This window comes from Leucoraja erinacea, chromosome 26, assembly GCF_028641065.1.
Source record: "Leucoraja erinacea ecotype New England chromosome 26, Leri_hhj_1, whole genome shotgun sequence".
In the NCBI taxonomy this organism is placed as follows: domain Eukaryota; kingdom Metazoa; phylum Chordata; class Chondrichthyes; order Rajiformes; family Rajidae; genus Leucoraja; species Leucoraja erinaceus.
The window spans coordinates 7,590,839-7,613,162 of NC_073402.1; the positions used below are offsets into that span (position 1 = coordinate 7,590,839).

General features: G+C 42.5%; 1 protein-coding gene across 3 annotated transcripts in view; it reads left to right on the plus strand.

Moving 5' to 3' along the window:
• The window catches only part of stk40 (serine/threonine kinase 40), an 84,025-nt gene that overhangs the window by 56,189 nt on the left and 5,512 nt on the right, over positions 1–22,324 (plus strand). For all 3 annotated transcript variants that reach the window (XM_055656077.1, XM_055656078.1, XM_055656079.1), the window contains exons 8-10: positions 5,468–5,612; positions 13,138–13,257; positions 18,205–18,289. In XM_055656077.1, the coding sequence (XP_055512052.1) occupies positions 5,468–5,612; positions 13,138–13,257; positions 18,205–18,289 (350 nt within the window). The remainder of the gene's footprint in view (positions 1–5,467; positions 5,613–13,137; positions 13,258–18,204; positions 18,290–22,324) is intronic.

Consider the following 22,324-nt stretch of genomic DNA (forward strand, 5'->3'; position numbering starts at 1 on the left):
TGAGAATATACCCATAGAAGATGGGGTAATAGTGGAATGAATGAGACTCTGCAGTTTCCATCAAAAACAATAAGCGTTGCCACTTAAAAATTCTTGCCAGACATGAGAATCTTTCCCTATTGGGCACAAACAAAATCTCTCAATGGAAGCTTTGATTTAAATGCCTAATGCTTTATGTAAATCTTAAATATTGTTCCCTTCAATAAGTTTTTTGAGATCTGGTCACCTCAGGAAAGCAAGGATATTTTGCCTATCTCAATTCACCCTTGAAGTAGTGGCGAGCCTCAACAATAGAAACATAGAAACATAGAAATTAGGTGCAGGAGTAGGCCATTCGGCCCTTCGAGCCTGCACCGCCATTCAATATGATCATGGCTGATCATCCAACTCAGTATCCCGTACCTGCCTTCTCTCCATACCCCCTGATCCCCTTAGCCACAAGGGCCACATCTAACTCCCTCTTAAATATAGCCAATGAACTGGCCTCAACTACCGTCTGTGGCAGAGAGTTCCAGAGATTCACCACTCTCTGTGTGAAAAAAGTTCTTCTCATCTCGGTTTTAAAGGATTTCCCCCTTATCCTTAAGCTGTGACCCCTTGTCCTGGACTTCCCCAACATCGGGAACAATCTTCCTGCAATGAACCGCCATTGTCCGTCCAGTGACCATAAAGCGGCCGACAGATGGCGCAATGCGGACGATAGATGGCGCAATGGGCTAAGTGTTCGGCTGGCGACCGGAAGGTAGCCGGTTCGAATCCCGCTTGGAGTGCATACTGTCGTTGTGTCCTTGGGCGAGACGCTTCACCCACCTTTGCCTGTGTGTGAATGTGTGTGAGTGATTGGTGGTGGTCGGAGGGGCCGTAGGCGCAGATTAGCAGCCACGCTTCCGTCAGTCTGCCCCAGGGCAGCTGTGGCTACAGAAGTAGCTCACCACCACCGAGTGTGACTGAGGAGTGAATGAATAATGCGATGTAAAGCGCCTTGAGTAACTAGAAAGGCGTTATATAAATCCCATCCATTATTCATTATTATTATTATTATTATAATTCTATTAATTTCAAAGTAGTTGTGGAGGATAAGACTGGCTCACAAGTTGGTACTAAATTGGGCCTGATTTTTTGAGGCATTAAACGGGAACTTGTAGAGGTGGATTGGGAGAGCGTTTGCAGGTAAGGGGATGGTTGGCAAGTGGGAGGCTTTCAAAAGTGAGGTAGCAAGAGTGAAGGGGCAGCAGGTTCCTGTCAGGGTGAAGCGCAAGGATGGTAAGTTTAGAGAACCCTGGTGGTTGATTGATGTTGAGGCTCTGGTCAAGTAACAGAGGGAGTGAATCCTTCACAGGTATAAGAAGTGTAGGAGTACACTTAAGAAGGCAATCAGGAGGGCAAAAAGTGGAAATTAAATAGAGCTGGCATTATGTTCAAATAGATTCTATAGGTATATTAAGAGTAAAAGGGTGGCTATGGAAAGAATAACTCCCTTTAAAGATCAGCATGGCCATTTTTGTGTGAAGCCACAAGATGTAGTGGTATATGAAATGAATACTTCTCATCTGTTTTTATAAAGAAGATCATGGAAGATGGGAATTGAGGCACGGGAGTTGTAATGTCTTAGATCATATGAATTACCAAAGAGGTGGTAATTGTGGTTTTAAAGCATATCGAGTTGGATAAATCCACGGGGCCTGACCAAGTGTAACCTCTGACCCTTTGGGAAGCCTGGGAGAAAATGTCGAGGTCTTGCAGAGATCTTTAAACATATCTTTGCATCATCCTTAACCACAAATGCAGGTCTGGAAGTCTGGAGTTTGGCCAGTGTTGCACTGTTGGTTAAGAAGGGCAGCAAGGACAAGCCAGGGAACTGCAGGTTGGTCGGCAGGCCCAGTGTCAGCGGTAGAAAGGTTGTTGGAGGGGGTTCTGAGGGGTAGAATATACTAGCATTTGGACAGGCACAAAATGATTAGGCGTAGTTGCTTTGCGTGGCAAATCATTTTTCACACATCTAGAGTTTTTACGGAGGTCCGATAGGACACAAAGGGAGCAAGGTAATGGACGTTGGCTATATGGACTTTAGCAAGGCCTTTGACAATGTCCCAGATGGTAAGCAAGTCTGGCAAGTTAGAGGACATTGAATCCAAGTTGAGCTAGCCAGTTGGATTCAAAATTGACTTGGAGGAAGGAGTCGGAGGGTAGTTAAAGAGGGTTTGTCTGATCGGAGGCGTGTGGCCAGTGGATTGTCACGGGGATCAGCTTGTTATAACATTGAAACATGGAATCCCCATCAACAAAGTGGAAAAGCTGGAAAGAATGATCAGCACACATGTGAAACAGTGGCTTGGACTTCCACGATGCTTAAGTGCTGTCGGACTATACGGGAGTGGAAAATTGGAATTACCCATTGCAGGACCTGTGGACGAGTTCAAATGCACTAAAGCAAGGTTTGTCATGACCCTCACTGAATCTGAAGATACTGTTATTCGAACAGCAGCCCCCAGTGTGGCAACAGGGAGGAAGTGGACCCCATCTTGTGGTTGTGGTTGGCCAAGTCCAACACGGGAGAGCCGGGCTCGGGCTCGTCCCAAAAGCTCCTCAATGACACGAGGCAACATCAGTGCAGAAGAGACGGCTCGTGGTGGTGGAGGTGAGAAGAGGTGGCAGGGCGACACGCCAAGGCCTTCTCAATGGCCAAGCAGGGCCAATCAACTAATTGGGAGCGCCTGGAAAAGAGGAAACTCAGCTGGTGTGACATTTGGCAAATGGAAGGATCTCGGCTAAGTTTTGTCATTAGAGCCACTTATGATGTTCTACCATCACCCCAGAACCTGAAGCAGTGGTTCGGAGCACCTGCGTCACTAAGGCACATTTTAACAGGATGCACTATGAGTCTCAGCCAAGGGCATAACCAAGTTCTCAGACAGCTGGCATCAATCTTGGAACAGAGGCGTAAGATCACAAATGCTTCCCCACAAACATCGGCAGGAAATGTCCACTTCACAACATTTGTACCAACAGGCCAACCTGAGGGGAGCACCAGATAACATCAAAGGATGCAAGCAATCTGCAGCCTGCTAGGGATTGGAAAATGGAAGTGGACTTAGGGGGAAAAAAAGCTTGTGATTCCCCCAGACATTGTGGCTACAACACTCCGGCCAGACATGGTCATGTGGTCCACAACAGCCAAGTGACAGTTTTCAATATGACAGTCGAGATATTGTTTAGTCTCATCCTCTGCTGTATCCAGTGTTAGCTATTTCTGTAGAGCACGTGGAATAAATTGAATTGATTGAAGACTTGCACCTTAATGGTGTGTGCTTCAAGTGGGTGTAGAGCTGAATCACCAAGTTAGCTCATTGAAAATGATGGAGAGTGCTTAAACCTTGTCTTCGCAACATGTGCCATTCCACACCATCGTTGTAGATGGGATTTGCTCTGCACCCCACCTGCAGTTTAGCTGTTTAATTGTCCACGACCGTTCATGTCTAGATGTGGCTGGATTTGAGACTGATCTGAGTTGTTTGTGGGATCGTTTAGCTTCTTGTGTGCTGCTCAGTGTACATGTAGTCCAGTGTTGCAACTTTACCATTTTGGCACTTTTAAATATACCTGATGGTACTTGGCCATGCTATTCTGCAGAGTTCACTAAATCAACATCTGTCCCCTAACTTGATTATAATAGTAATTGAAGGATCTCCCAGGCCATGAGATTACAGGTATCAAATATTTCTGTTACTAATGATCAACAGAGCCTTATGAAGGCCCAATTTTAAGCTGCCGTAACCGTGTATTGAATTGGTTGAAGACTGGCTCCTTAAGACTGGTGTGCATCTCAGGAGGGCAATCTCAAATGCCAATTATTTTTTATTATACTTTTGTTTGGTTTAAATGTGTGTGTGTGTGTCACGTGCCCATGAAGTACTCGGGTATTTATGTGGCAGGTTATTTAGACTTTTCAACTTTCACTTGTGTGACTTTTGTTGATCTTCCTCCTTTATATCAGCACTAGACTGCAATGTAGAAATGGTGGTAATGCACAGTAAATGGTAGGAATGCACAGTAAATGGTAGGAATATACAACAAATGGTAGGAAGCCAAGAGTTGAGGATTGGACAGAACCTGAAGCACAGATCCACAGATCATTAAAGAAACAAGACGGGTATATAATGTGTTCATAAAAACAGAGGTTAGGTTATGCAGTAATTTTGAGGTTGGGTTGTTTTTTCCTTTGAAACAGTAAAATGTTAGGGAGCTTCAAGATTTATAAAATCGAGATGTTGAAATAGTGTAATAGGGAGGACCAATGTATATTAACTGCAGGGCCTGTAACCATACAACATTGATTTGAAGTGACGTGTAGAAAGTTGGCATTGAAATGTTTCTGCCTCCAGGGGATTGCGATGTTCTGAAACTGGCTAGCTGTAAGTTTAGAAGCAACTTCATTGCACTGACATTTTAAATGCTTACATTTGTAAGTTTATGGACTTAGTTTGAAATTTAGATTTGCCTGAATAGCTTTTGTTTTTTGGGCTGATTGTTCACCTTTGATGCCTTGCCTTAAGTTTCACAATTGTTTACAGTATTAACTTGTTACACACAAGATGAAAAATGCAGTCCTACTTGCTCTATTACTATTTACTCATCTGTTAACCGAGACTTATAACGTCAGCTCAGACTTTTTTCCCAGGTCTTTAAAATTCTGGGATATCTTGCACCTGTCAACCTGCTGTTCTATAGTTTGAGGCTATGTGACCGCAAAGTGATTTGTCCAGTTTCCAGCTTCACTGGTTTCTTGCACGTTGGCTTTGGCTCTTTGCCTAAACAACAAAACTATTCTGACAACGTTGCTTATGGGTGTGATTGTCCAACGTTGGGGAAATGCAGTATTTTCTTCCATATATTCCTGAATAAAGTGTGAAGTACTTTGAAACTATTTGATATTGTAATAAAGTACAGTGAACATGTAAATATGGTGTCAGTGTATGTATGGCATATATATTTTCTTGTAGCACTCCATTCGTGCTGTATAAATAAGGATAGGTCACAATGCAGTGAAAAGTGTGGAATTTTATACTGAGCTTTGTGCTGAGAGCTGATGAGATATGTTTGTGGCTGCAATGATTTTATTGGACAAATCTGAGATGAGGTGGAATTGAAGATGTTTCTGAGATGGAAGCCAAAATGTCTGTAAAAGTGGACACTGCTGGAGTAACTCAATGGGTCAGGCAGCATCTTGGGAATATAAATAGGTGACATTTCTGGTTGGGGTCAGCATCTTCCGTTCCTTTTTATTATCTTTTGGAAAATTGTTCTCTGCCTTTTGCAACCTCAAATGCTAGAATTGCAATGGCAGAAATCTTGTCAATCTGAATCCCTAGGTTGATTAAGCAGGAACTCTTTTAATGTATTGGTATAATCAGTCGGCTTTTAAACCATTTGAAACAATGGCTAAAATAGAATGTGTTTTGTTTTCCAGGCCGGCCGTATAGGGGCAAACCAAGTGACATGTGGGCATTAGGTGTGGTGCTCTTCACAATGCTTTATGGGCAGTTCCCATTTTATGACAGCATACCTCAGGAGCTTTTCAGGAAAATCAAAGCAGCAGAATACACCATCCCTGAGTAAGTTTGTGTTTCTTTTGCAGATTCATCCTTGCCTTAACATTTATTTTTAGACTTGTGTTTGTATTGTGTTTAATTCTAGCTGTTTTGACTCCTTGGCTATCAATTAATCATGGAAAGGTTGGAAATAGTGTTGAGATCTTTCACTGTATTTCTTTATATTTACCAAGGCATTCAAATATTGGTTCTAACTGTGCAACTTATTTATTGAAAGTTAATCAGTATTGGTAAATTCAAAATGAAGGAGACTTCACTAAATGTAACTATTGGATCCTTACTTTTAAATATAGGTGCCAATTCTTCTTTAGTTTTGAGATATGGCATGGAAACAGGCCCTTCGGCCCACTGAGTCCATTGATCACCCATTCATACTAGTTCTATGTTATCACATTTTCCCATCCCTTACACACTAGGGGCAATTTGCAGAGGCCCATTAACCTACAAATCTGCATGTCACGGATGTGGGAGGGAACTGGAGCACCCGCCGAAAACCCATGTGGTCACAGGTAGAACCTGCAAACACCATGGAGACAGCACCCGAGATCAGGATTGAACCCGGGTCTCTGGTGCTGTGAGTCGGAGGCAGTTGTATCAACTGTACCATTGTGCTATTCTTCAGCTGCCCATCATCTCAGAACAGTTTCACTGTGGTAAACTAATGAAGACAGACCTTAAGGCTGACTGTGTGAAATTCAATTTAAATGATTCAATAACTCTTGCAACTTCTGCTTTGTGTAGGAGTGCCTCCCAATGTTTACATCACTCCCAAATCAATATTAAACTTTCCATCCACTAATTTAACTCTACAGTTGTATTTTGAATTTAAAGTAATTTTCTGAATTTCAACTTTTGAACTGTTACATATCTCTGCTTTAAAATACCATATCTGTGATACCACTTCAAAACTGAAGAGAAAACATTTTTCTGTAAGAGGCCTTGTGCTGCCTTCTGCTTACTGCTGCCAACAATAACTTAGTTGTTAATGTAGTTAAATAATTTATTGGGTACTTCACATGCGTGTTGGCAAAGTTTGATGGCCACAGGGACATTCAGGAAAATCTGCCACTGCCTTGAGATTGTTGGTTATCTACTCCCTGGTCCATGATTTCTTTCCGTGTGGTCCCACGTCTTATATTGGGAGGTCAGCTCCCAGTATACTAATGAGAGCATGTGGTTGCATTTGGAGTCAAGAACAAGCCCAGAGCTCCAACTTCCTGTCTCTCAATCCTGCAATTTAAATAAACAAAGTGCTGGAATAACTCCGCGACTCAGACAGCATCTCTGGAGGGAACGGAAAAGCAACTGGTCATGTCAGGGCCATCCTCCAAAGGAGGGTAGGGGTGGGAGAGGGGTGTTGATCCATTTCCTCCAGCTACCTGTTTAAGAAGGAACTGCAGATGCTGGAAAATCGAAGGTACACAAAAAGGCTGGAGAAACTCAGCGGGTGCAGCAGCATCTATGGAGCGAAGGAAATAGGCAACGTTTCGGGCCAAAACCCTTCTTCAGTCTACCTCCTCCAGCTAACTGACCCGCAAGTTATTCCAGCACTTTGTTTTACTCAAGATTCCAGTTGTGCAGTGCTATGTCAGTCTTTTAAATACGTGTACAAATCTCGTTGACTCTGGATCTATCAAAAAGGTTGCAGAAAGACATGCTCAGACACCCACAATTAAACATTTAAACTAAATTGGATTGGATTCACTTTGCTCCTGGCAGCCGATTTATAAAAAAAAATCAAAAAAAAATCCTCCCATTACTTTCAATGTAACTGCTGTATTTTTTGCCAGGTTATCTTGTCAAGGGTCCAGTGTGCGTGTTTCTCACACTAAGAGTTGGGAGATCAGTGCAGGTTTGCCATGAGGAGATCGAATGGCAGCAGAGGACTTCCATGGCCACCACTCTATTAGGCTGCAGCCTATGTGCTGAAATTGCACAGTTATGGGTGTGTCTACTCACTCTGGATATCAGTAGAAGATCTGTATCAAGACAGATTACCAGAATCTTGCTCAAATTGATAGTGGCTTAGTGACTTTTAAAATGGAAAGAGTAGAGAGGTTTGGAGAAGGAATACCAGAGCTCGAAGCATTGGCGGCAGAGTGCTCTGCCTCTGCCAGTTACTAAGGAGAGGGATCGTGTCAATGGCTCGGAAAAGTAGTCTGTGGTCAGAACTCCAAACAATGGAGCTTTTAAGACTTTCCTGTGTTTAGTTGCAGGAAATTTTAGTCAAGATCTTTTTTCTTTATTCAGTAGGAGGAAATTTCTGCTCATCCGGTACTTGCAGTCAGACGAGTATTGTTACATTTCAGAAATAGTTGGCGGATGAAGTCAGTGGGGGTGGTGTGGATTTTGAGGGAGACTTTGCTCAGTTTCATAGGCTTACACCTGGAACTTGCTGCAGTGTGTGTGTGTGTGTGTGTGATGGATACATGGAGCTCAATATTAATTTATTCAGGACATCGGTGGTAATTTTGAAGCTAGTGTTCATGATTCTTGCTACAAATTGATAATGATATCAATAGTTGGGAAACTCGGATCTGAATGGCTAATTTATCTCTATGTTCTGTGTGAATGGAGAACAAACAGATTTAGCTATCAGTTTTACTGTATGCCATTTGTGACTTTGAATTATCAAGGGTGGCAACTTGATTTTATTAATAATTCCAGGAGGGATGAGCACATATTTGGGATTAGTTTAGTTTAGAGTTTCAGGCCCGTTGGCCCACCGAGCCCACACTGACCAGCGATCCCCGCATGTTAACAATGTCCTGCACATACTCGGGACAATTTACACTTGTTCCAAGCCAATTTACCTATATACCTGTACGTCTTTGGAGTGTGGGAGAAAACCGAAGATCTCGGAGAAAACCCACGTGGTCATGGGGAGAATGTACAAACTCCATACAAACAGAACCCGTGGTCAGAATCGAACCCGGGTCTCTGGTGCTGTAAGGCAGCCACTCAACTGCAGCTGGTGCGTGTGCTCAAATACTTTGGAGAGGGAGTTTTCTCATTTCACATTTCCATATGACATTGAAGGCCACAGCCCTTCGAGTCTATTACAGCTGTGAGCAATTGCATCTTTCTTACTCGCTCATTTCTTTCCCTGACACTTATTTTCTCTCACCTCCCACTGTTCTGCCACCCATCTCGCTTGGGGCTGATTTACAGTGCCATTTAACCAACCAAGCCGCACCTCTTTGGAATATGGGACACAATTGGAACAATATTGCGGCAGGACAGGTGGTGAATGAGTAAACTGGTTGTTTGCCACAACGGTTCGAGTTTTTGTACCTAGGACCTGAAAGCAAAGGTGAGGACATGAGGGGCGATTCTTTTTGTGGGTATCAAACCAAGATGTGAGAGTTTAGTTGAGCTGGAGAAATGTTGTGACATATCCAGAATTGAAGTACATTATTGTCCAGAACTGTGTGTAGTATTTCAGGCACAGTCTGAACAGAGACTCTGTGATTTCAGTATGAGATTTGTTTGTACTTTGGTGCATTTGAATATTACTCGGTTGCATGTCCACAAAAGTTCCTTGATCCTGTGATTCAGCCCATTGCCATTTAACTTATTGTGTGACCAGCGCTTGCATTGTTCATTCCATTGATCAACCACTGAGTCAGCATCGTTTGCAAGAACAGAGCACTTGGACTCTTCCCTTTTCAATGTTTGTTTTTATTAAACTTACTCATGGATTGAATATTTTAATGAGGTGGAATGTTGATTTATAATGTTGTGGGGATTTTTGCTGAACATGCCATTATGAGGGAGTTGAAGTGAGCAAAGTTGCTGCATTATCTGAGAGTTGAGTTGCTGACTGCAGCTGTCCTGGTGAATTGGTGCCTCACATGTGCGGGACTCTCGAGCAGTCATTGTCAGCTTTCTGTTTATGATTCAGCTTTGAAACTAACGTACATCAAGTCAAATACAAAGAAAGCTGCTCAAATTTAAAATCTGCTTCCATTATTTAAGATAAAAATGCCAACATTTTTTTGGAAGTAATGGTTGGGAGTGATTAACTACCATATTGTTTTTAAGAAGGAACTGCTGATGCTGGAACAATCGAAGGTAGACAAAACTGCTGGAGAAACTGCAAGTGAGGCAGCCTCTATGGAGAATGGGCGACGTTTCTGGTCGAGACTCAGCCTCAAGAAGGGTCTCGACCTGAAAAGTCACCCATTATTTCGCTCCATAGATGCTGCCTCACCCGCTGAGCTTCTCCAGCATTTTTGTTTACCATATTGTTTTTTGTCTGATTAGAAGGATGGCAAATAATTTACGCCAGAGACACTGGATGCCAGCCCTTGTATTGGAACTTCATTCATGTATTCCCACAGAATTCCCTCTTTCCATTTCCAGTGATGGCCACTTCCACGTTGAAGATGGCATCCTTTGCCCATACGTTGCTAGCTGCTCCTGTGGGTGATCTCCCGCAGGCTACCAGCTCCCATGTTGAGCAACCTGCCAGCTGAGTGTGTGCCAGGTTAGGGTGCAAGTGCAGCAATCCCCTTCAAATAAATGTGAGCAGTTGGAAAAGTTATTTAATTTATAGTTTCGATGTTTATGCCGGAATGCTGCCTGAGTTAGAGGGTCTCGGCTACATTAAGAGATTGGATAGACTTGTTTTAGGTGGAATTGATTGTTTTTTTCTGGAGCATGAGAGGCAGATGGGAGGCTCGACAGAAGTACCGCTATGTAAAATTATGAGTTGTAGACAGTGAACCATATTCCCAAGGTGGTAATGTCCAACATTGGAGAGCATAGCTATAACGTGAGAGGGAGAATGTTTAATGGAGATTAGATGTGCGGGGCTAGTTTTTTTTGTTTACAGAGTGGTGAGGGCCTGGAACACATTGCCAGCGGTGATGATGGAGGCAGCTACGATAGTGGCATTTGAGGCTTTTGGATAGGCACACGGAAGTGCAGGGAATAGAGGGAGATGGATCAAGTACAGCCAGATGAGTCCAGTGTAACCAGGCATCATGTTCGGCACAAACCTTGGGGGTGAGGGGGCTGTGCCTGTGCAGTTCTATGTTCTATGTTTTAAATTGTTTACATGGGTATTTTTATACTATTTGAAAATATTTTTTTAAACCAGGTTTTCCCGGTGTTACTCAAATGTTACATATGTTGAATGGCTCTGGCCACATTGGCAGCCTTGATTGCCGGTAAGTCTAGAGAGGCTCCTGTGCCGAGACCCATCCCATCGCAGTCAACTGTGCTGAACTAACGGGCTCCCAACAAAAGACTACTCGAGTGGGTCTGCTGACACAGGCAATGTGGCTCGGGGCAGGCGAGCTGGGCAGTGGAATAAGCCCTGTTTCCTTCAAATACAGGATAAGGGTTAAGGATCAAAGTTAAAGCATGTGAAACTGGGAGTAGTTTGCTTAAGTGGACCAAGAGTTGGACAACAGGTTAAATAAAACTAGGAATAAATAGGTCTTTCCCGGATTGGCAGCCTGTGACAATTTGATATAAGGATAGGTACTTTGATCTCAAATTATTTATAATTTGGCTGCTGGGCTCAAATATAATAATACTTCCAAATTTGCTGTTGACACCAAACTGAGTGGCATTGAGAGTGGTGTTGAGGCTGTGAAGGACCAAAAGCTGAACTGAGTGAATGGAGTCCCATGTGGATCAATAGGATAGTTTCCACTAGTAGAAACAGAACACAGTAATTTTTCAATGTTAATAAATTGGAGAATGTTGATGTTCAAAGAGGTCTGGATGTTCCTGTAATAAATCACTGAAAGTTTGCAGGCAGGTGCCACATGGATGTGATGCATGGATGGGCTTTATTGCAAGAGGATTTGAGTACAGCAGTAAAGCTATTGTACTGTTGTTATATGGAATCATAGCTGGAATACTGCACACAGGCTGAGTAGTCTCATCCAATAAAGCATGTATTTACTTTTGAGGGAATGTAACAAGAACTAACCAGACTAGTTTCGGGGATGGGAGATCGATGATATAACGAGAAATATGCTAAGCTTATTACATAGATTACAAGACCTACACCAAACCCAAACCAATTAGGAGCAGACGAGGGCATTCGATCCAATTTGTGATTCCAGCTACAAAGACAGATGTATACAGCAATTCGTTCTTCCCCCGCACAATTAAAGCATGGAATAATCTCCACCCAACTATAGATACCCAAACAGATGCAACTAAATTTAAAGTAGCTCTTTCTTCCCAATAACTCTTTCTGGCTTAAGTCTTCCCTCCACCACCAGTTTAAATTCCATTTGGAATATTTTGGAGGACCAAGAAACCAAGAACCAAGCTCCATTTTCTAGAGTAGAAGCAAGGAACTGCAGATGCTGCTTTTCCAGACTACAGTGCAGGAGGAACTCAGCGGGTCACATAGATATGGAAAACATAGATCAGCTGATCCTTCCTCGGACCCGAAACATCACCTATCCATGTTCCCCAGAGATGTTTCCAGGCCTGCTGAGGTGCTCCAGCCCTTTGTGGCCTTTTTTTTGCAAGAGTTTAGGTGATCTTCTTGAAACCTACAAAGTTCTTGCACATCTTGACAAAAGAGGGTGGAGGATGTACCCCTAGCCTTGGGGTTTTGGGCTAGTGATTAAGGGATTTCCCATTTAGAACTGAGATGAGGATAAACGTCTTCACTGAAAGGGTGGTGAATCTTTGAATTCTGTATCTGGAGAGCTCTGATGATCCTCATCTGTGTTCACCTATTACCTGCCATGCTTTATCTCCTCTTTTCTCCCAGCTGTTTATGCTCTCCCCCCCCCCCCCCCCCCTCCAAACCCCCATCCCCCCATATGTCTGAAAAAGTGTCGCAACCCAAAATGTCACCAAGCCATATTCAGTTGAGTATGTTAGTTGCACTCCCTCAATGTTTTAAACGAGTGTTTGATGCTGTGGTACATTTAACATAATTTCAAAGTTGGCCAAGTTATGAGTGGAAATTCAAAGCCTGATGATTTGCCATTGCATTAACCTTTCGTTTCAACATATAACCAGTTTGTTTACATGATATTTGCTATTTGTTTTAGCCGCCCAAACATTGGGGGGGGGGGAAGGGTTGTTTGGGTCAATCCTCGTCCATTATATGATGAAAATCATCACGTTCTTGGTGGGAAATGTATGCCCTTTTGTTGATCATTGATTTCCTTCCTTTTCAGCCCTGTTCATATTGCATATATTGCTTTGCAGTGAATAACATTTTTCATTAGAGAATTAGTTTCCATTAACAATATAACATTGATCTCGCCAGTGTTTGTTTTTGAGTGTGGCTGCAGCTCAGATCTGTAGGATTAGTTTTATTTTGGGAGGTGGATTTTATGTGAGCATTACTCACTGGTTTTGTTGCTTGTCTTATGCCTAAGGTATTGGGTGTGCTGCTATATGACTCATGGTTTACATAGCTTTGTGTCAAATAGATTCAAGACTTTTATTGTGCAGCTGGCATAATGTTGTGGGTTCAGTGTGTTTTTGTAAAGGTGCCGTTCAGCAATATTAATTATTTTATATCTTTCCTCTCTGACAGAGACTGCCGTGTATCAGAAAACACAGTTTGTTTGATTCAGAAGTTGTTACTTCTGGATCCACAGCAAAGGCTGACAGCAACTGAAGTGTTGGATTCATTGAGCTCCATCATCGCTACGTGGTAAGTCTGCCGTTCAGTAAAGCATAGCTTCATACCTGCCTACCCCCCTCAAGTCCTATCAATGGAGCTTCAGAGTTCCCGTTCCTTCTTTACATCGCCATCACCATCACATACTTTAATCTTTGGATCAGAGTTCCTCTTGACCACTTCTCTTGCCTATCTGTTGCTGTAAGTGTGACTGACACTGTGCTTTCACATTGTCAGCAAGAGATGTGTCATCTTGGCGAGAAAATAACATTTGATTCTTGTTTTCCTCTACCCTTATAAAAAGCATTGCCTCATTTGTCTTTGAACTGTGAATTCTGTCAAATTCCAAACAGGCCTTTTACACTTAGACACTCCAAGATAACCCCATACAAAGTCAGGACCAGAAAATGAGCGAGTGAGAGTAATGATATTTTCATAAGAACTTGTGACACTGGAGTGGCCATTTGGCCCACTGTGTTGATGCTGGCCAAAAATTGAACTATTTGGGTTGCTCCCGTTTACCAGCTCTCTGGTCGTAGATGTGTAGTTTGAGGTCCCACATGTATCCAACCAGGTACCTTTTTAAAATGTGTCGCTCCACCATTGCCCCTGGCATCTTATCCGGCAGAGAGTTCCAGACCCTGAGTACTTGGTGTCATTTCTTTTTTAATCAACCCTCCTCCTCAGCTTTTTAATCAATTAGTTTAATTATATGCCCCTAGTTATCAATCTGCCAGAGGAAATAGATCATTCATGTTCACCCAGTTTCTTTCCTGTTAAAGGAAATAGGAGTTTTATTTTTAAAGGAAAGAACAACTGCAGTCTTGTCAGTTGCCCTCCCACACAGGAGTAATGTGATGATGGATAGAGAATTATTCGTTGGACAGTGGGAATAAAGTTACCCTTAACAGAATCAGAATCGCACTTTATTCGCCAAGTATGTTTTGCAACATACGAGGAATTTCATTGGCCAGATCAGTCATACAATTAAAAGCAACAGATCACTCAAAAAAACACATTTTAACATAAACATCCACCACGGTGACTCCTACACATTCCACACTGTGACGGAAGGCAAAATAAAGTTCAAGTCTCTTCCTTTTGTTCTTCCTCGGTCGTCGGCCTCGAGCTGCCATTGACGGGATGATCTTGACTCCCGTAGCCGGCGGCGTTCGGGCCCTCCACGTCGAGGCGATCAAGCTCCCGTAGTGGGGGGATATCAGCTCCCTCGCGCCGGGCGATCGAACCTCGGGTCAGGGCTGGTTGAACCTTCCGCGACGTCGGAGCTCCCGACTAGCCTCACCCGAGACTGCGAGCCCTTGATGGTGATTCCGCGGTGGGAGCGATCCCAGGCAAGGGATCAGCTCCGATGTTAAGTCCGCAACTAGTGGCGGGGCTCAGGACAGTCCAAGGAGGCTTCCAGCTCCATCGATGTTAGGCCGCAGAGCCCGGAGAATGTGATCTGAAAATTGATCACATCTGCGGGAAAGTAAGAGCTTGAATAAAAGTTTCCCATCGATCCCATCCCCCCCTCCCCCACATAAAATAAACCGAAGAACATTAAAACAAAGTTTTAACGCACTAAAAAACAACAAAAAGAAAGAAAATCCGAACAGACTGCCGGCAAGGCAGCCATCTCCCCGGCGCCCCTAGTGGCAGGTGAACACTAGTGGGGTCTCAGCTATTCCCTATTTGTGTCAATGCTGGGTGGTTGAAAAGTCAAATTCTCACATTTGCTAATGATAAAAAAAACTAGGTGGGATGTGAGTGCAGAGGAAGATGTGAGATGACTTCTAAGTCATACCGACAAACTGAGTGGGTGACAGCGTTGCAAAATGAATATAATGTAGAAAAATAAGAGATCATCCACAAATACAGAAGAAGAGTATTTGTTAAATGGCAACAATGTGGGTAATGTTGATATTCAAAAGGATCCAGGTGTGCTTCGAAGCAAGTTACTGAAGCCAACATACAGCTGAAGCAAGCGATTGAGGGAAAAATAGTATGTCAGTCTTTATTCCAGTGTATTTGCTTGTAGGCGCGAGAGAGTTGTTTTACTATTGTGTAAAGCCTACTGGGATCACACCTGGGTTATTGTCTGATGAAGGGTCCCAACCCAAAACGTCGTCTGCCCATTCTCATCATAGATGCTGCCTGGCCTGAGTTACTCCTGTCCTTTGTGTTATGTCAAGGGGTAAGCTGTGTATGATGGAGATGTGGGAAACATTTCTGCCCTTCCTTCCATTAATTCTAATAAAGGCAAGTATGCTGTCATAACTGGCTATCTGCTTGTGTCATGACCTGAAAACGTTGTGACTTCCCCAGTTCTCTACGCTGCTTAGTATCATGCATTCATACCCAAGCCTTGTTTTCCCTCCCCAGATTAATTACCTGACCATTTTAGCACAACATCTAATTACTTTCTTGGTGTCTTCCTGTGGCCTAGAACTTTCTTACTCACAAATAACTGCACCGTTGATTGCAGTATTATTGGTAAATCCTGGTTATAAAACCCAAGTCATTCATCTATAACCCGAAAAGCAAGGGACCTTGAAGGTCTCCACAGCACGCGAGTCCCCACTCCTAAAACTCCCAAAGCCTGATAGCTATTGCTTTCATTGAACTTCCTCTAGCCTCTCGTGGGCTTTAAACTTTTGCTTAAGGTGGACCTGGTGAAATATCTTGCCAAAATCCAATTCTGCAATCTGATTATTCTCCATGTTAATCTCTGGTTTAGAAAAACAGCCATCAATCAAAATTGATCTCACCATAACAAATTAATGCTGACAAGCCTTAATGTCCTCACGACATTGTCATTTCTGTGCTTCAATGTTATTAACAATAATTTGTTCATTATTAATTTTGGGCTGGCTGCCCTGCAGCAACATGGACTATTTGCTATTTTATAAACAGTACTACACATTAGCTGTCTCCCCTCAGCATTATGCACGACATTGAAGACTGGACAAATGATCAGATTGTGAGTTGTTTCCACACTTACATGCCTGTTCTTTTCCATTTAAAAAAATGCTATACATCTGTTTACTGCATTCTTCTTCAATATCGATGTTGATATCATCCACTGTCTTGGATAGGTTGGAAACAGGTTTGCCCACTCTTCAGTTACCTGTGGTACAAACTGAGTTAATTGAAAGGTACAGAGTGGAAACAGGCCCCACATCCCACTGAGTCCAAGCCATCCAGTGAGCACCAATTCACACAAATACTGTTTGCCCACTTTCGCATCCACTCCCTACACACAAGGGGCAATTTAGAGGCCAATTAACCGACAAACCCGCACGTCTTTGGGATGAGGGAGGCAACTGGAGCACCCGAAGGAAATGTGGTCACAGAGAGAACATGCAAACTCCACACAGAGCACCCAACGTCAAGCTCGAACCCGGCACTTTAGCGCTGAGAGACAGCAGCTCTACTGTTTAAAACAAAGTTCTTGCACGCTTTCAAAGATGCTACTCCTGTCCCTGGTTATTTCCAGACTTAAATATTCTAATGAACATTTTTCCAAGAATCTTGTTGTAACCATGGCAAGTTGGGAATAATGCATGCAGATTCAGATATAAGATGACATCGTCTGAGCTGAACAACACTTTGCCATTTCAATTCCAGCTATTCCCCTTCGCAAAATATTGATTGCTAAGTTGCTTTCGTCCTTCAAAGGGATCTTGTTGCCATGGGAATCTATTTATTGCACATGATTCACAGTCTTCGTGATGACTCAATGAGAGGGAAATGTTCTGCCCTGCCTCTTGCCCCAGGCCATATCATTTTAAAATCCTGGAAATCTACTACAGCTGCTGGAACTCCAAAATTAAAAAAAACAGTACATGCTGGAAACAGTTAACAGGTCCGGCAGTGTCTGTGGAAGAAGAAATAGACCATGTTTCAGGTCAAAGACCCTTCATCGGAATTTGGAAAGAAAGAAAATAAGTTTCTGGAGGACAGGGGAGAGATTGGTAAAAACAAAAGGTGTTTCTCTGATTGGGATTGACATTGTGATCCAGTTGGATTTTAATGCAGATAAGTGAGAGTGTTACATTTTGGAAAGTTAAACCAGAGCAGGACCTTCACAGTGAATGATGGGGCCCCAGGGAGCAGAGGGATCTACATTGTTCCCTGAAAGTGGCTTCACAGGTCAAGAAGGCTTTCATCAGTCAGGATGTTGGATAAGTTGGGATGTTCTCTTACATTGTATAATATGTTGGTGAGGCAGCATTTGGAGTATTGCGTTCAGTAATTGTCACCTTCAATTAGGAAGGATGTCATTAAGCTAGAAAGAGTGCAGAGATGATTTGCAAGCATGTTGCCAGGGCTCAAGAGCCTGAGTTACACGGATGGGTTGGACAGGCTAGACTTTATTCCTTGGAGCGCAGGAGGCTGAGGGATGATAATTTTGAGGTGTATAAAATCGTGAGGAGAGTAGATGGGATGAGTGCACAGTCTTTTACCCAGAATAGAGGAATCAAGAACCAGAAGACATAGATTCAAGGTGATGGTGGGGGTTCCATAGGTGGGTGGGACTTGCATCGATAGGGCATCTTGGTCGGCATGGACACTTTGGGCTGAAGGCCCGTTTCCGTGCTAAATGGCTGATTCTAAATCACCTCGTTAATAAATTAATGAGTACAGTTAAAAAGCAACCTTTTAAAAGCTGTGAAATGCGGGTCAATGGGTGTAGTTAATGCCCAACAACGACCAACATGTCCATGGAGAGAAAAAACAAAGTTAAGTTCTACAAATGGGCACAGCAGCAGAGCTGGATAGTTCTGATGCAGACTGAGAAAAAGTGAATTAAATCCTTTTTTTCTGGTAAGGGCCTTTTGGCTTACATTGAGACTCAAGATGCAATTGTCTCCCAGTACCTGCCACGATCTCGGCTAAATAACAGTCTTGTATTGTTTAAGAACAAGTATGTGAGTGGGTGTTTTTGTTTTGACAAAATACTTCTGGATTTATTTGCAGGCAGTCTCTTTCATCGCTTAGTGGTCCTTTGCAGGTGGTGCCAGATATTGATGACCAAGTCAACAATCCAGAAATCTTACAAGAGGTATGAAAGCATTTAGTCCAATGATCCTGTGCTACTGAAACATTAATCAATGCGATTAAAATCCAGATTGCCTAAATGCAATAATTTTGGTGTGTAGGGTTTAATTCCATAGCAGGGAGTTGTCTGGTTTGGGTTGGTGCTGTTGTGTAAACATATAGCAACCTCATCTTTGCAACTCAGTGACGTAATGATATTGTTTCAGAGCACCCACCCCATATTTGTGCACGAGTCCAAGTGTTTTATTTGGGTTTGCGAACCAAATGAAACATGTAAGCTTAATGAAGCTGCAGTGGGGCAAAGTGACTCACTTGCTCTCAAACTCATCACTCTTGTGGCTTCCACTAATTATTCTGATGTTTCAACTATTAATTTGACATTGCACGCCTGGCTTCAGTTACAATGAATCATGCAAGCTTCCAGCGCTGGGAATTAGCCAGCATGTGCACCAGAATTATTGTGTAGCCAGTCTATCTTGCAGTATCTCTTAGGCAATCATATGATTGTTTCATAAGATGGCTGCTGACTTTTTTATTTTTGCATCCCCTGGAAGCACTTTTTCTTTGGACAAACTGTTCAAAATAATGTTGTCCTCGGGCTTTGGCTACCAACCCCAGGGTGTGAATAACCATATTGTAATCCAACCAGTGCTAATATTATCTCAAAATCATGCACACATACTTTTTAACAAGCACCCATGAGTGGGTGTGTTTTCCTTCCATGTTAAGTCACATAGTTAGGCTAATGATGGCGTCTCAATTCAACAGAGACCAAAAAGAACATCTAGTTTGTTTGATCCTTCTGGCCATATCTTGCCCAGTTCCTGATGTCCTTGACTATTAAACATTTAGTCATTCAAGAAACTCGGAAGTCTAAGAGGTATAACATGGGCTACCATAATTACATCCTGTTTAATTCTCCATATATCCCTATCAACTCCTCTCAACTGAAACCCTGTTTCTACCCCTCCATGTACACACCAATGGCAACTTATGGTGGCCAATTTATTTACCAATCCGTGTGTCCTTGGGATGTGCGACGAAAGGCATTTGACAATGAACGTGTAGGCTGTGCCCGAGGTGCGGATTGAACCCGGGCCTCTGGTACTGTGAGGCTCCATCTCTGCTGCACCAACCATTTAGTTGAATGGAATGAAGAACATTAAGAGTAATCTATATATCCCTTTGTGTGTTCTGTACCTCATTTTATCATCTGTACCCTTGTCCAAATAAAATTCTAATCTCAATCTTGAATTGGTGTTAGGGTAATCCACAACAATTTAGAGTTTGGTACGTATTTCCAACAGTGTGTGGAGAAACTCTTGCAACTTCACTCTTAAGTAGCCTAGTTCTAATTACAAGATTTTATATCCCATTATTCTGGAAAATGCTCTCACCAGAGAAAATAGTTTATCTGTATTTATCCTGATTATATCAGGCTATGGTGCATCGGGATCAATGTGGGAGAAATATTGTTTTGGCAGTGGGCAAGGCAGGAAAATGGAGCAGAGGTACAGAACAGTTGCATCTAGTTAAACATATAAAAAGATTTGGAGGTCACTTCTATTCTAACGTCATTTACTTCCTTCAACTCAACTTGTCTTGCATGACACACAAGAATACTTTTTGATTCATTCTGACTTGGATTAGCAAGCCAATTAATTTCATATCCCCCTCCTTATTTCTTTGTACCCTTGTGACTTCCTCTTTCATACATATTCATCAGCAACCCTTCAATTTTTTCCCTATTAACTGAAGCAAAGAATAGTTTATCTAGGCTAATTAATTGGCATAAGTTAATTTATACAAGTAATTAATTAATAAAATAATTTAGATCAGATTACTAATCTAATTACTTAACTGCAGAACCCAGAGAAACCCTACAGAGTCAGGAAAAGCGTGCAAGTAACAATTTAATAGTTCCATTTTGGTACATATGACGATAAAACACTCGTAACTCTTTACAACCTCCATACATACAGCTTTCAGGTCCCCCACAGTTTTTAAGCAGCAGCACTAACCTCTGTGCCAAATTGCTACCTACTTGCGTAGTTTGTACCTGCTCTCAACATGAAGCCCTGGCATTATTTGGTGAATTTTTGCCCCTCCATGACCAATACATTTCAGTGAATCAGTGGTTAAATTGAGTTTGGTACTCCAGATGGTATTTGTTCTTGATAAATTGAATTTGCCTTTTGACCTTGCATTTCTAAACCTCTTGAAGTAACGACTGAGTTGACATGACTCTTGACCCAGTGACATCTGCAAGCATATCTGGAATTTGGTTACTTCAAGCATTTAGTGCATATTGTGTAATCCTGGGGCCCCACACAGATCATAAGATTTTTTATGGGGAAGAGGATTATTTGTTATTATTGAATTGATGTTTATCTTTCAATGGTATTTGAACTCGTGGTATGCATTTATGCTTGACGCATGGCATAACAGCCATTTGCTGGAGTTATTTGTGTGATGGAAGTGTCAGAGTTGGTTGTTCAGTGTTGAACTGTTATTGAAATTGCCATTTTAGTTGTTAACCACAGAAAATTTATGAAGCCAGACTCGAGGCACCAGTCATGATCTTGACTTGCTGTGTTTTTTTTTTCAGTGGCTATCCTTAGAATAACCAGCAAGGTTAGATCATGTGGGATCCATGAGGAGCTACTCTAGCCTAGGAGGCTGAGTGTGGTCGTGGATGGTTGTTTTTTTTAGACTGCATCTAAATCATTTAGAAATCAATCCTGCGCTCACTGTTCTTCGTTATATATATATTGATTTGTATGAGAGTGTAGTTGTCATGGTTAGTATGCTTGTGGATGACTCCAAAAATTGTTGGGATAGTGGATAGTGAGGAAGGTTAATTCAGATAGACGGGATCTATAGCAACTGAGAAAGTGGGCCATATGAAATTTAACACTGACAAATGTAGCGTTGCGTATTTGTAAATGAATGCAGGGCTAGACTTGCAGAGTAATGGCAAGATCCTAGGGACTCGTAAAATAGATACATAGCAGCACTTCGCATTTTCCACAGGGGTCGCCTTCTTGAAAAGCAGCGTGTAAGTCAATAACACATTTGCAACTACGCTGCCAGGTGGAAATTTAAGCACGTTACTCCAAAAATACAAGCGTGTAAATCAAGCTTTGGCATTGAATTAATACGTGCTTTATTTATAAAAACACACAAATCAAACACACAAAATGCAAGGTGCCTGTCCGTAGTTCCCTGAAAGTGGTGATGGTGGTGAAGGCATTTTGTCGGTTTGTCTTCATCAGTCAGGATATTCTGTGCAAGAATTGGAACGTCAGGTTTCAACTGTTCAAGATGTGAGAACATGATCCTGGAGGCGGTTTTGACCCGTGTCACCACGCCGGCGGCGCCCCAGTCATCTGAACAGGAAATAAGGTACAGCGCCAGAACAGGCAGTTCGCCAGTGGATAACGTCCGCACTTGGGTGTATTATGTGCCGTTCTAGACATCTAAGTATAGCAAGGATGTCATTAAGCTGACCCTTGGAGTAGGAAAAAAATGCGCCCAGGACTGAAAGGCTCCAGTTGTAACGAGAGACTGGATAGGCTGGAATTTTTTTTTTTCCCTGGAGCTTGGGCAATATTTCAAGTATATGAAATTATGATGAGCATAAATTAGGGGAATGGTCAATTTTTCCCCAGGGCACAGGAGTCTAATGGCCCTGTCCCACTTATGCGAATTTTTGGGGCGACTGCCACAATATTTTCAACATGTTGAACATTTTCGGCGGCAGTGGCAACAATTTTTGTTGTTGTAGGTTATCGCCAGGTGTCATAGGTGAATTCCATTAAAATTGGTCCCTGGCGGTCGCCTAAAGAGTCATCTAAGTGGGACGGGTCCATTAAGCAAGCGATTGTACATTTTTTTCAGGTGACTTTTAGGCACACTAGAGTTGGGAGGTAATGTTACAATTGTACAAGACATTGGTGAGGCCACATTTAGAGTATTGTGTTCAGTTTTGGTTACCCTGTTAGAGGAAAAATGGTGTTAAGCTGGAAAGGGTGCAGAG